At 32.4% G+C, this 13,231-nt stretch overlaps 1 protein-coding gene across 1 annotated transcript in view; it reads left to right on the top strand.

The window, feature by feature from the left end:
• Nucleotides 1-1,349: 1,349 nt before the first annotated feature.
• Smp_163450 (tubulin tyrosine ligase-related) overlaps nt 1,350-13,231 on the top strand; it is a gene marked incomplete at both ends in the record, with an annotated part of 34,240 nt that continues 22,358 nt past the window's right edge. The window contains 7 exons of the mRNA XM_018798957.1: nt 1,350-2,479; nt 4,487-4,553; nt 5,742-6,372; nt 7,764-7,897; nt 7,946-8,177; nt 10,484-10,594; nt 11,944-11,976. Of these exons, the coding sequence (XP_018650794.1) occupies nt 1,350-2,479; nt 4,487-4,553; nt 5,742-6,372; nt 7,764-7,897; nt 7,946-8,177; nt 10,484-10,594; nt 11,944-11,976 (2,338 nt within the window). The remainder of the gene's footprint in view (nt 2,480-4,486; nt 4,554-5,741; nt 6,373-7,763; nt 7,898-7,945; nt 8,178-10,483; nt 10,595-11,943; nt 11,977-13,231) is intronic.

Here is a 13,231-nt window from a genome sequence, read left to right on the forward strand (position 1 = left end):
ATGTGTCCCTTTCTATAAAGCAAGTGCTTTCTGATGTCCTTGTATCTTATGATTCAGCCTCAGATAGGGTAAATTATCATGATAGGGTTTTTTTGATGGACAACCAAAAGAGTACTGGAAGTTCGTAAGATAGTTAGAGACATATGTCGCATCAAGAGTCAGTGATGATAGTCAACGTTTGCTCTACTTGATACGTTGCTGTCAGGGCAAGGCAAAAGCAGCCATTGAAGGTTGTATCGTGATGGGAGCTTCTGCTGATTATAAGAAGGCCAGAGAAATTTTAAAACGTTTGTTCGGTCAGGCCCATGTGATATCTGGAGAAACTTTGGAAGACCTTTTTCATACTGTGAATTTTGATTGCAATAAAGCGGAAAAGCTATCGAACCTGGCTATAAGGATGGAAAATTCCGCTATGGTTTTGGAACAGATGAATTATACTACAGATTTAAACTCTCTGGTCCCCTTATGGAGATAATAACGATTTATAACACGTGAATAGCCATAACAGTAATTAATGAACAAATAAAAATTGCATATTTTCAAAAAGTATAAGTGATGTATAAGATTTTAAAGTCATTGTTTCGATTTCCACCATCGATGAAAAGTTAACTTCCACGTGTGTACAAAAATAAAATTGATATGCTACATATGTGTCAACGTGTTTGGTAGCATCAATTTGCTAACTTTAGGTAAGTTATGACGACAACGTTACCGAACATGGCAATCAGGCAATTTTTAAGGCAATCAGAATTTCTAGATTGAATGTCCAGGAGGAAACATCCAATAAGAAGAAGAACAAGCGATATTTGCAAATTTACTTCAATTATAGATCTAACTGTCTTCTAACGTTTTTGTCTATATATTTCCCTTGACTAAACGATCGCCATTAATGCGAAAACTAAAGTCTGATAAAAAATAGTTCGATGTTGTGCTTAAGTATGATAAAACAATCCAATAAACATACGTCTGAATATCCAGGTGATAATATAAATGAGACAAATCTATCTATGGTCTGTAAAAATAATTTGTTTCACTGTTTCAAATTATAAACTAAGACTCAACCTTTCATTGGTTCACTTTTAAATGCGGTGAAAACCTTGGAGATACAAGGACTTGCAAAATCATATGGATTACTTCACCTTTTTTTTACGTTGTTTCGGCTTAGACATGACTTAAACACTTGAGGAAATTTTTAATACAAGCCAGCTGTCCAACTTTTTCAGTATTATGCCCAATTTTCAATTCGATCGCCTAATGTAATTCGCACAATGTGGAGTGAGAACAACACAGAGAATATACCCGACGCCACAGACGCAGTAAAAAAACGTTTAAGGCCTAGAAGTCCGTTCATGTATAACAAGATCGCTGATAGATATCAGTTCGACTCTGATAGGGAATTTTTGGAAGCTCAATACCGAAAATCACCTGTCAGTTACAATTCACAACATTATCTTGCAAATTTTATCCGACCCGTTTCCTTAGCCACGTTGAAAAGTCTTTCTCACACTAAACAGAATACTTGTGAGCTGAATATCTTGGGAAGGCGGGATAATAAAATGATTCAGCTCATATTCCTATCTCATAAAAATGATTCTGTTGATCGATTCAATATTAGAAGCGCTCCTTCGGACGTTGGCTCGATAGTACTGAAATCCAGTCTTGGTAATGGTGGTCAGCGTTCAGTGGATAATGAAGACTGTAAAAATTGTTCTTCGGGAGTCTCCAATGATAAACATACTTTAATAAACAATGAACAGTTTATGAATTTTAAAAGTTTACATAGTGAGCTCCAGTTATCAAACGACCTTCAGCCTTGCTCCAGAAAAATGCCTTACAACACGAAGTCCAGTGAATCGGTCTCCATTAACCCATGTACTGTAAGTCCTCTCTCGTACAACTTACGAAAACCACATGTAGCTCCTAATCTCAAATTTATTCCTTATCCAATTCCTTCAACTACAGTAAAAAGAATAACACATGACGACAAAAACTCAGAGTTATCAATAAATCATAGTGCTGAATTAACTTCGACGGAAAAAAATACCTATTCAGAAAGAGATCAAACACGACAATTTATAAGTAACATACAGAGGTGTCAGAGCATCTATAAAACGGGTTATACAAGTCCGAATCCAGGTTTTCCGGAACACGTAAAAATACTTCAGCCGCATTCCAATTCAATTACAACATACAAAGATATCAAACAAGCTTTTGAAAATTTTAATAAAGCCACTAAACAGTTCAAAATATATGAAGCATCTAGCCAGTCAGTGGAAGATGTTGCTAGTTATGACAACAGAAAGGATTCAAGCATGTTAAAAATTGCAGGGAATGGGAACATTGAATATGCCATATCCATCTGCCAGCCACGTCCGCATTCAGCTGTTCTACTGAAAAATCATGGCCCGCATAAGGAAGACTATGGAAGTGGTAAAATTCCCAGCTCGGTTTACGAACAAAATGAATTCAAAAGTAACAGGTATGTGAAAGCTTGTTAATTTTATGTTTGAAAGTATTTTAGTCTTACAAACTCACTATTATTACTTACCGTCATTTACTATTTTCAATTAAAGCATGTTTTATCTTAGGAATTTATCGAATAATAATCTCTTCTTTCTACAGTACTATCACATCATGAAAAATGGTTTATTTGATAACGGTGAGTCTTGTTCTAGAGGTTTCTTGCATTCAGCTTGGAGTTTACAACCTTTCCAATTGTTTCTTTTGTAATCAAAAATAAGCTGCCTCAGTTTCATTCTTTCTAAATTAATTAATCATAATCAAGATAAACAAGCCATAACACGAATTTATCCTATTATTCTTGACAGCTCAACAACAAATTTAGTCGATATTGAACGGGGACTTTTTATCGTTTAGCCCGACTCTAATTGAGATCTTCATGAATCATAATTGTATTCCTTAAGTATTTTTCAACTCTATGACAACGGTAAAACCACTTACAACTTCTGATAGTCCTCCTTATTAATGTTTATTTTCGGGACTTAACTGGATACTTTTTATTGTGAAAATATGGATGCCACAGAACGTTTTGAACGCTGCTATTTTTTCATTTCACGTTATATTTAAAATAAATTTATTCAATGAAAGTTTTGAAAATTATGTGTTTTGGAAGGAGAGTTTCTCCTGCTGGCATATGCATACATCCAAAGTCATCCTTACTTGATTATCATATGAAAAAGAACCGTAGTAGTTTTCTCGGGATCGAAAAATGGATTGTCATGCAAACAGATATTAGAATCTATGTTGCAAATTGTTCTTACAATCGATATCGCAGCTCCCTAATACTATAAGCATCATCAGCGTTCTAAATATGGTATGCTACAAATTTCTTGTTTTTGAGTTCCCATTTGAATGAAAATACGACCTTCATCAATCAAGCCCCAAAATAGTAGGTTTTATTACACACTTAAAACCCCACTTTCCCAAAATTCTAATTTGTTACCAACTGATTTACAAAATACCAATGTGATTTCTGGTGAAATTAATGTGAAATTTAAGTATTTGAGATGAATTTTCTTATAACTGTTGGATAACTATTATTTATCTAAAGTAATTAGTCCCTTTGATAAATTTTGGTAGTGTAATAAGAAGACGAAGATTAGCAGAAAAAATGGAATCAAATGACCCGATAAGAGTAAAGGACAAACATCCATCATCCTCCATTGCCAGACACACTTTCGAAACAGGCCATAATATTGATCTTAACTCGGCTTTCGTGGTGTTGTATAAAAGTGTAAAAGGTGTATACTAAGGTTCATTGAAGCCTTAGCCATACGAAAATTCAAACCCCTTTGTGTATTCAAAAACAGTTTGTTCTCACCTTAAACCTACCCTGGTAATATTAGCTTATTATTATTAGCTTCAAATTGTTTTTACATTATTTCTATTATTATTATTATCGTTGTCTTCTCTTGCTCCCTCCATATCCAGTCTAGTTGACCTTTAATATATATATATATATATATATATATATATATATATGTTCTTAACAACTATATGTGTGATCAGATTGTTCAAAATGTATTGCGCTAATATATCACATAGTTCTGATAATCTTCGTCTTCTTATTATTTATCTTTTACGAATTTTGGAGATATCAGTTTCGTTCTCCTATTTCGCACTAAATTTCATTCTGTAAATAATTTTGATGAGTAGTAAATTATATACAATAGTGAAGGTAATAAACTTATGGCAACTTATTCTTGTTTAGTATTTTATTATTATGTATTCGAATCCTTTAATATTTTAAATCTGAGTATTAGGTAATTCAATGACGTAAGTTTTTGCCAACCTTTATTATTATTCTCTTGGCTCTTCGATAAGAAGTAAAAGCTAAAAAAGAAATGTTGAGCTGAAGCCTGATGTGCTAAAATTTAACTCCTTGACTGTATGCACATTTTTATCGTCATATTTTACAATAATGACTTTTTAACAACTTTTATGTGCTATTTCTTCTTTAATGAAGTGATAATATCCCTAATGAACTACGAAGCAGTCATAAACCCCAAAGTAAAGCTGTTGTCATGGAAACGGTAAGTATATTCTTAAAGCTGAATGTTGCTAATACGTTTTCAATAAATTAACTTTATATTTATATGAAAATTATTGTCAGACGTTCGACTATGAGCCACAAATGCTATGAAAAGAATATGGGTACTAATGGGTTAGTAGGGTCAAAATCTTTATTCGCTGGTCGAAATTGAAATGTCTAAAATCATAAGCTAATGGTTTTATTACGAAATCTGAAGTCGTTTAGCATTAAGTGGCACATTTACTCAGATAAGCAACATTAAAATAATACTTCTTTTTTGTATACATTTCGTTCCCAATGTAGTGATTATCAAGAATTATGCGTTCGTTGACCAAATAAATTTTCAGACCATAGCAAATTGTCTAGTAGTGTTTTGAAGTCAGTCAGTCGCAAGGTAGAATCTGGTAAGTATGTACATCGGCTCAAGTTACCATACGCCATTATCACAGGGCGATAAAATTCTTAGGCCAGTGCCAAGAGTGATGGAGATAGAAACGGTATTATTTATAATAGAAAAGATGAGGTACCGATGACACAATTTAAGAAAATATAAATTGTTGAAATAGAGACCAGAAACTCAGAGCAATTCAGAAGTAATAAAAATTAATATTGTGTAGAAATCATTAGATATTAGTCATTCCATCTTGATTTTTCATATTCTCGCTTTAATTAAAAAGACTGCTTTCACTTTGATCCCTTTGCATTATAATCTCTATTGAATTTTTTTTGTAATTTTAAATATGACTTCTTAGTACACTTAACTCATATAATAGACTTTTTGACTTACAACATAGAATTGATTCAAAACTGAATTTTGATATCGCTTCAATCTTCCCTTACTGTGGCCTGTACATTTGTTCTTATGATTTATTTCTTTACCAATCTTGTGCTTATAAGTTATTTTCACCAAAGTACTTAGAAGTTTCAAAATCCACAAACTTCCAATAAATATAGAACTTTTTTCATTATGTTGCGGGTGCCATTAGTTATCTGAGGTCTAGTCATACTCAAGGTTTGACACTTTCAATCTCCTTGAGTGTGACACGTCTTCGACAGTCATTGTTAGCGAAGAAATAAGATCCAACTTCTCAGTTTTTCGTGTATTGAAAGTTTTATTTTATTAAATATCTTTTAAAATAGTATTTGCATCATGGGAATTCTGCTTGTTGTCATTGTTCTTTTTATGTAGTACGAACGGCCGAGTTGTTTACGAGATTCATTATCCCACTCCAAAGATACCTTCCAAGTTTACCCAACAGCAAAACAAGTGGAGATCGATAGTGGAAATGGTACCGATGAAGATGATCACATTTTTAAGGAAACTAACTCATTGAAAGATGATTCAGTGACCCAGAAAGTAAACGAAAATATTACTTATTCCTGTAATACTAATCCAGCTGAATTATATGAATGCTTTTCATCTGATATTGATGAAGACGGTACTATTGTTGATGATGACAGTGTCAGCAATGATAATCAATATATTAAATATCAGTTGAATGAAGAACCTTTAACAAATAGTAGTTCTAGTGAATTAGCAGATGACAACTCAAGTGGTAACGAAGACTCTCTTAATCCAACAAATATAAACGAACAGTCAGATACATTCCCAACTGACGGTCAACATGTTGTAAGCAAGAAAAATCCTGATTTAAATGGTAAACAGGAGATTACAGAAGTGACTATTAAAAAAGATTTAAATGCAGAATTGTGTATGCAATCTAAATTAAGTAATTTCAAACTTAGTACATTTTCAACAAAAACAGAGAAACATTCAACATTACATGTAGTTGCATATGATCATAACACAACCAAAAAAGGTAAGCTTTAACTAAATTCAAGAGTTTTCAGTATCACTTTTTGCCTAGCTTCATAATAATTACTTTGTTAGGACACTCCCTTTTACGAATAGTTTTGAATTCCTTTTATGCTTGCCATTTACTTATAGAGGTGGCGATTTATTAAATTTGGTTGAGTTATTATTTGAGTAGAAGATACATGACACAGTTTATTAACCAATTTGATTATTTTCGTAAAGTCATCCAAAAACAAGTTTTTCTTTATTCAATAAAATTAACCCATTGCGTTTCAATGTTTTCCACCCAATTAAATGTTTAGGATAAAACGAATATAACGATGATAAATACGTTTGTCCATTAAAAAACGAAAAGAGAAGTGATATCGTGCAGTGTTAGGAATTCATGAAAAAAGAGGTGGTAACTGAAAAAAAACTACCCAAATAATGTTTGTAATTGGTTGTCATGGTTCATTTAGTTACGAACCTGCAGTTAATGAATATAAGAACTTTTGTATAGATTTGATCTAATAGTTTCACAGTATTTGGGCGCCGAGTTGTTGTGAGACATTAGGGGGGAAGAATGTATTTGAAAATCTAAGCTAATGACGTTTGATTGTATTTGTTTGAAAAAACTTAGACCAGATTGCCAAGCGAAACGTTGGATTTACTTAAAATTCATTCGCTGAGATTTTACAGATGCATTCTTCCTCCTTAATGTCTGTAGTTAATATGTTCCAACTTTTAAAATTAACTAAGTTGGAAATGAGACTGATATTTGTTATATCGTGTGAGTGCTCTGTTTGATTTATGGATGGTAAGACCGCCAATTGGAGACGAGTGTTTTATCGATCAGAGCTATGATACGCGAAAACAGTATGAACAGTCTTGAGTACTTATCAGTCCCGCTTTCTGCCTAGACCGGCCAGTTAAGTCCAGAACACCAATAACAGCCTCTGCAATATGAATCATTATTCTCAAACATACTGGGTTTATATACCAAACAAACTGACCACATCGTACCATAAAATAGAAAATAACATTTGTACAAGATTTGGCCAAATGTGGTTGTGAATGTGGGGAACAGTAATTAATGGATAAGGGATAACTCAAGAACGGTAAACCGTATAATAATAGTCTATAGGTCAGAATAAAGCTTATAATAGGAGGGACACGAATATGAATAGTTTATTTACTTAACATTTATACAATAGGGAATATACATATCATATTAGTCCACAAATAGTTCTCAAAGTTACCATTCATAAATCTCCACGGGATACAACAATATTCACTACTAACATTAGGTGTTATTGTCTTCATATTTTTTGTTGAAAGAAATCCTAAAGTTAAACTAGTGTATCAAACATGTTCTAAAACACTTATGATTGTTTATCAATTTATTTCATTTAACAGATATCATATCTACCGGCAAATGTAGTATACCAAAGAATTTTATGAATAAACACAATGAAAATTTATCAATATCTCATTCTACTAGGACTATTGAACATAGAAACATTTCAGTAGAAAAGGAGAGTTCAGAAATGGTAGATTGACTCTTTTGTATGATAATTATTTCTGCTTTATTTTCACAGTCTGGATCTACAGAATTAAAAAATTCTGATGACAATCTTTCATTGAAGCTAGTCAATGCTTCAGCTGAATCACCACCAAATACTCTTAGTTCAAAAGAAATAAAAACAAAACCTAAAAAAGGGCTTCCTAATCGATTTACTCAGTTCACTAGAAAATCTCATCCGGCTTTAATCGACTCATTATTTCCAAATGTCCCACCGGTCTTACGATTTGTTGAAGAAGGACAGAAATGTACGCTTCGATAGTATGATCTGTCATTAATATTTTTACTTTTTTGTAATATACCCTACCCTCTGTAACTTTTCCATTAATTTGTTAGAATATAAGTACAAATAAATCTGCAATTTTAATAAACTTTTCAGCTTTAATCCGTATTTATTAGCTTACTACTACTGTGTGTACTTTATTTGAAGAGAAAATAAACTTTATTCAGAATTTGTCCTATGACCATTAGTCCAGATGGCTCAGAGCTGGATGCTCTATGTCAATGTAAGGTAGTCTAGAGAGACTACTGGGAATCCTTGGACTTAGGTTTCGGGTTAGTTAACATTCTTCAGCAAAGGGTATTCGGAATCTTTGGGGTGGTCTTCCAACTGAGCTTTCTGCATCAAGACGAAATTGGAAGATCAAGTCTCTAACCATTATAGTTTTATAAGAATTATTGCTAAGTAATACGAACCTTAAGTTTTGGTTTTCCTCTTGACCATCTCCAATCACCTATTATTAATATGATATCTAATAAGATGCAGGATTCGATAACATGTAGAAGCTTTCATCAACCTACCATTTTACACAGATTGTATTCAAAATTGATAAGGAGTTTTTGTTCACAAATGAGCCAATATATAATCATGTCGAAGATAAATTTAAATGATGAACTAATTTAGAGTTGTGAATTTCAAATCGATTTATGTAAAAAAAATCAATACTACTCAACGACAGATTGGTTACGAAGGAGTAGTAAATGGATTTTCTACACTCTTTTGTGGACATTTTCCCAGTGTGTACATCGTGAGTCAGTGCTGAGTTGATAGGTCTCTTCGCTTTAGTCTTACATGTCATTTGAGTGTTATCAGCCTAGTTCTTTTTAAAATACTTTGTATGGAATCATATATAGCACATAACAACCAAAGCATTCTGATATCTGATGTATTCTGAAGCCTTTGCATTGAGGAAAACCTAAAACTTTATCTATACATAGCTGTCAAATTGTTATTCCACAGTTGAATTCACAGGTCGATCCATGCTAGACCACAATTGAAAACCTGGAAGCACTGGATGGTCGTTTCGTTCTAGTATGGGACTCCTCGGCAGTGCTCACTGATGATCCCGCATGCGGAACTCGAACCCAGGACTTTTAACCCCGCGCGAGAACGCCTAACCTCTGAACTACTGAGTGAGACACAATAGTGTCATTGTTTAACTCCAGTCAATCTAGAATCTTGCTCAACCATTGATTCATTGTTTGAGGTGGATAACCGTCTCACACCCGACACGGATTGGATTGCATTGGTCACTATTTCTCACTAGAACTCCATAAGTTCTATCTTAAAGCTAGGTGCCAGTGAACACAAGATTATCATCAGTATGGGGATTCTCGGAGATTTTAGTATTTTCACAGTTGAATTATCAAACATGGTGAATGGCATCTTGATAATGTAAATATTTGGTTCAAGTGTTAGAGAAATGTCTCAGATCGCTTACAAGCAGACTCATTACTAGCATTATCACTGTAATAATCCTATTTTCAAATTTCACGCTTTCAAGAAACGAATATTTTGCAAAATTGAAACCTTCGTAGCTATTCTACAATTCTACTATACGTATACCTATTAAATACTTGAGTTTTCAGATATTTTTAAATCCCTCTCATTGTAAGCTTCTATTTTGATTCATAGACTATTATATGTTTTATCGTCTCTAAATTATCTACTAAATTATCAATATGAACCTACTACTCAATTTTTGTCAGATGTCACTTAGTCATGTAGACATTTTGACTTCATATTTGTGGTGTGTTATGGTAAGCTGAATAATATACACAAAACTAAGAGCTTTAAGTCATGATAAACAAAGAATGCCAGATGATTTAATTTGCTTACTTCCTCTGTCTTCTGACTGAATATTAGGTCAAATGAAGCTGATGGACTGACGAACATTGAGATTCATTGGTCTTTATTCATGGTTATAGAGTTATTGGTAAAAAGAGATCATTGTTCCTACAGACATGAACTAGATCAGGCTGTTATTGGATTTTGTAATCAGCTACATCTTATTACCAATCCAACAGATCAAGCAAGCCCAAAAAGTATAGGGAGCTGAAAATACAATACTTTAAATGCTAAAATATATGTTTATTAAATTATCCTGTCTTGATTATACTTGCCACTAATACTATGACACTCGTCGTCATATTATTAATTATTTATTTACTATGATAATAGTGTTTGCATGGATGTCTTATTCTCCTAAGATGTATCTATGAATTTAACTTTTATTTGATTCACATAACTTGTTTATTTTAATCTGATTTCTAGTGGAACCATTGCCATGGGAATTTCGTCGGCTACTAAAGTGGAGAGCTAGCTCTCTAACCCCTATTGTAGTTAAGCAAACTTTGCAACGTACCGGGTTTAAAGCTTCAAAATGTTAGTTGTTTTCCCATATGTTATTTTATTATATAAGTCATATGTTGTGAGTTTTTCTTTAAAAGGATAGATTGCAAATAAGTGGATAACGCGACGGCATTTGAAGTGAACGGTAATGGGTTCGAGTGCCGAAGTAAACATCAACTCTGGGATGCAGGTACATCCATTCGTCCCAAATAGGACGAAACGCGCGCCTTGAATTCTACTACTAGCCACTATCCATCATTATTTATAATGCTTAAGATTTAAGATATATTTCATCTGTTTACAAAATTAGGTAATTTTTTCTAAAGGATAAAATCAAATTGCACTGAACTATTAGACTTCAATGATGGCCGAATGAATACTGTACGGTAAATTGAGAATTTTATATTCTTATTTTTGGCCAGTGTTGACAAGCTCAGTGATTTAACACCTAAACTAGTTCTCCATCTAATCTACACGAACTGCCCAGCTATATTTACGTGCCTAATAATTTACCACTTGAATGATTATTTCGTAGTATTTCTTATTAATACTATTACTTTACGTGAGAGACTCTGTTGATTATAGTTTCTTAAGGGAATGTGCACGGTGACTCCGTCCTTTAGATAAAAATCGTCTAGAAGTACCAATGTTTTCCCAAATTCAACATTCCTTAGATCTTTAATCTGATTGGTTATCCAATTTAATTTATTGTTATTGTTAACTCAGGAATTCCCTTGATTGGTTTAGTACTTGTCTTAGATACGTTTTAATATTACTGTATAGAGTAGAATAACTCGTGACGAAAGTATGATAGAACAGTACTCTAATACATTTCTAACTGTTTATATCTATCTTTAACTCACTACATATAGCCGTGTACACTACTCCTTGAATTCAATCCGAATTCAAATCAACTCCTTATAGATATCTACTTTGTATTTTATTTGACTCTTGAAAGTTCCTACATCATACATGACTTCTGTTCAGTAAAACGTGTTAAATTAATGAAGAATAATTCTAAAAATAGTTGTTTTTACTTCTTACTGAATTCAGATGAATCATCTTTGAAAATTTCGGAGTTCCGAATGTTTTTTGTCACACATTGTAACATTTATTGAACGGAATAGAACTTTACAAGAGCTCAAAACTAGGATCTTAAGTTATCTATGAGTTTTAATACTTTCTGGTTTACTTTGATTATTCAACTGATGTAATTATGTGATGAAAACTAATATATCTATTTATACAAATGTTCATGAACCTCTTATATAAATAGTAGAATAAATTTAAATCATATCCATACCATGCTTTTTGGATGATTTAAACTGTTTGATTCCATCAAAATACTCCTTTTTGATTTACAAATTTTATTAAACTTTCAGTAACTAATGTATCTGAAGACTTGGAAACAGTTGGTAAGTCATATGAGAATTACTATTAATTATCTGTTTTTGTAAAAGTGAAACCTAATGCTTGTACTTTTCATTGCTAATTCATTGTACTTGAAGTTAAATGAGTTTCTTTGAAACGGATGTTGAAATTTACTTCCCCATATAATACCATTTAAGAGTTTATTAAAATTCAGTATTTCATTGAGTCTTCATTAACATACTAACTAAAGAAAAGAGGCTAAAAATAAATTTTCATAGTTGAAATGATGAGTCGATTGAAGCTAGACCACCATGGAAAACCTGGAAGCACTGGACGGTTTTCCATGGTGGTCTAGCTTCACTTGACTCATGATTTCAGCTATGAAAATACTGAAATATTCACAAAACCCCTTGCGATCTAAAAATAAATTGTTTTTTTTCTTAAATACCTCGACCCATCTCTCGTGGAATTGTATCATTCATCCATTAATTCCCATTGAATATTTCTAATCATTGATTTTTATGGTCCAGCTTCATGAAAAGCTTAAATATAAGGAAAAATATCCTACTGGGTTAATTTTGTTTTAATTTTTTAAATTATTTTTTCGAAAAGAATATTTTTTTAGTTCCTAACTGAAATAATTTTGAGAATTAAAGGTAGTTTTACACTGAATAGCAGATTTTCTTCTTATACTTTAACATGAAAGTTCAATGATAGATTATTTCTCCAACCTTCTGTCTGAATCCCTAACCCATCATTGTATCGAAATAGACCTTATTTAATAAATGTTTAAGCAACTGTCACACTAACACGTCTTGATCTTATGCACCTTTTTTCATTCAATAAGATTCAGCTGCTGTATTATCCGTTCTCATGTTTTCACAACTATAAATATTGGTATGTTTAATTATGATCTGATACAACTTAAGGGCCCTGATATTAGAAAATTTACTCTTATTGAGCATTATATCTAGATATAAAGTCATTTGTTCATTTCTTTAAGGTAAACCGTAAATTAGAATAGAGTTGAACCCTACTATATTTTTTAGTGTGGGTCATGTTCTTCACAATAAATACTAACAATTACTAGATATTTGGTAAACTTCTCAATTTCCAGTTTATTTTATGAATGTTCTGGAACAACAACATTCGGGTATATTATACCATAACAAAAACCTTAATTTACAAAAACGATTGTTACAATTAGTCTTTTGTTAAAAATAATAACAGACTGATAAACAGTATAGTTTCCATACTAAACTCCTTTACTAGTTTGTCAGGGTCGTATTTGGCATTTGT

The sequence above is a fragment of the Schistosoma mansoni genome, chromosome 3, assembly GCF_000237925.1.
Source record: "Schistosoma mansoni strain Puerto Rico chromosome 3, complete genome".
Taxonomy (NCBI): domain Eukaryota; kingdom Metazoa; phylum Platyhelminthes; class Trematoda; order Strigeidida; family Schistosomatidae; genus Schistosoma; species Schistosoma mansoni.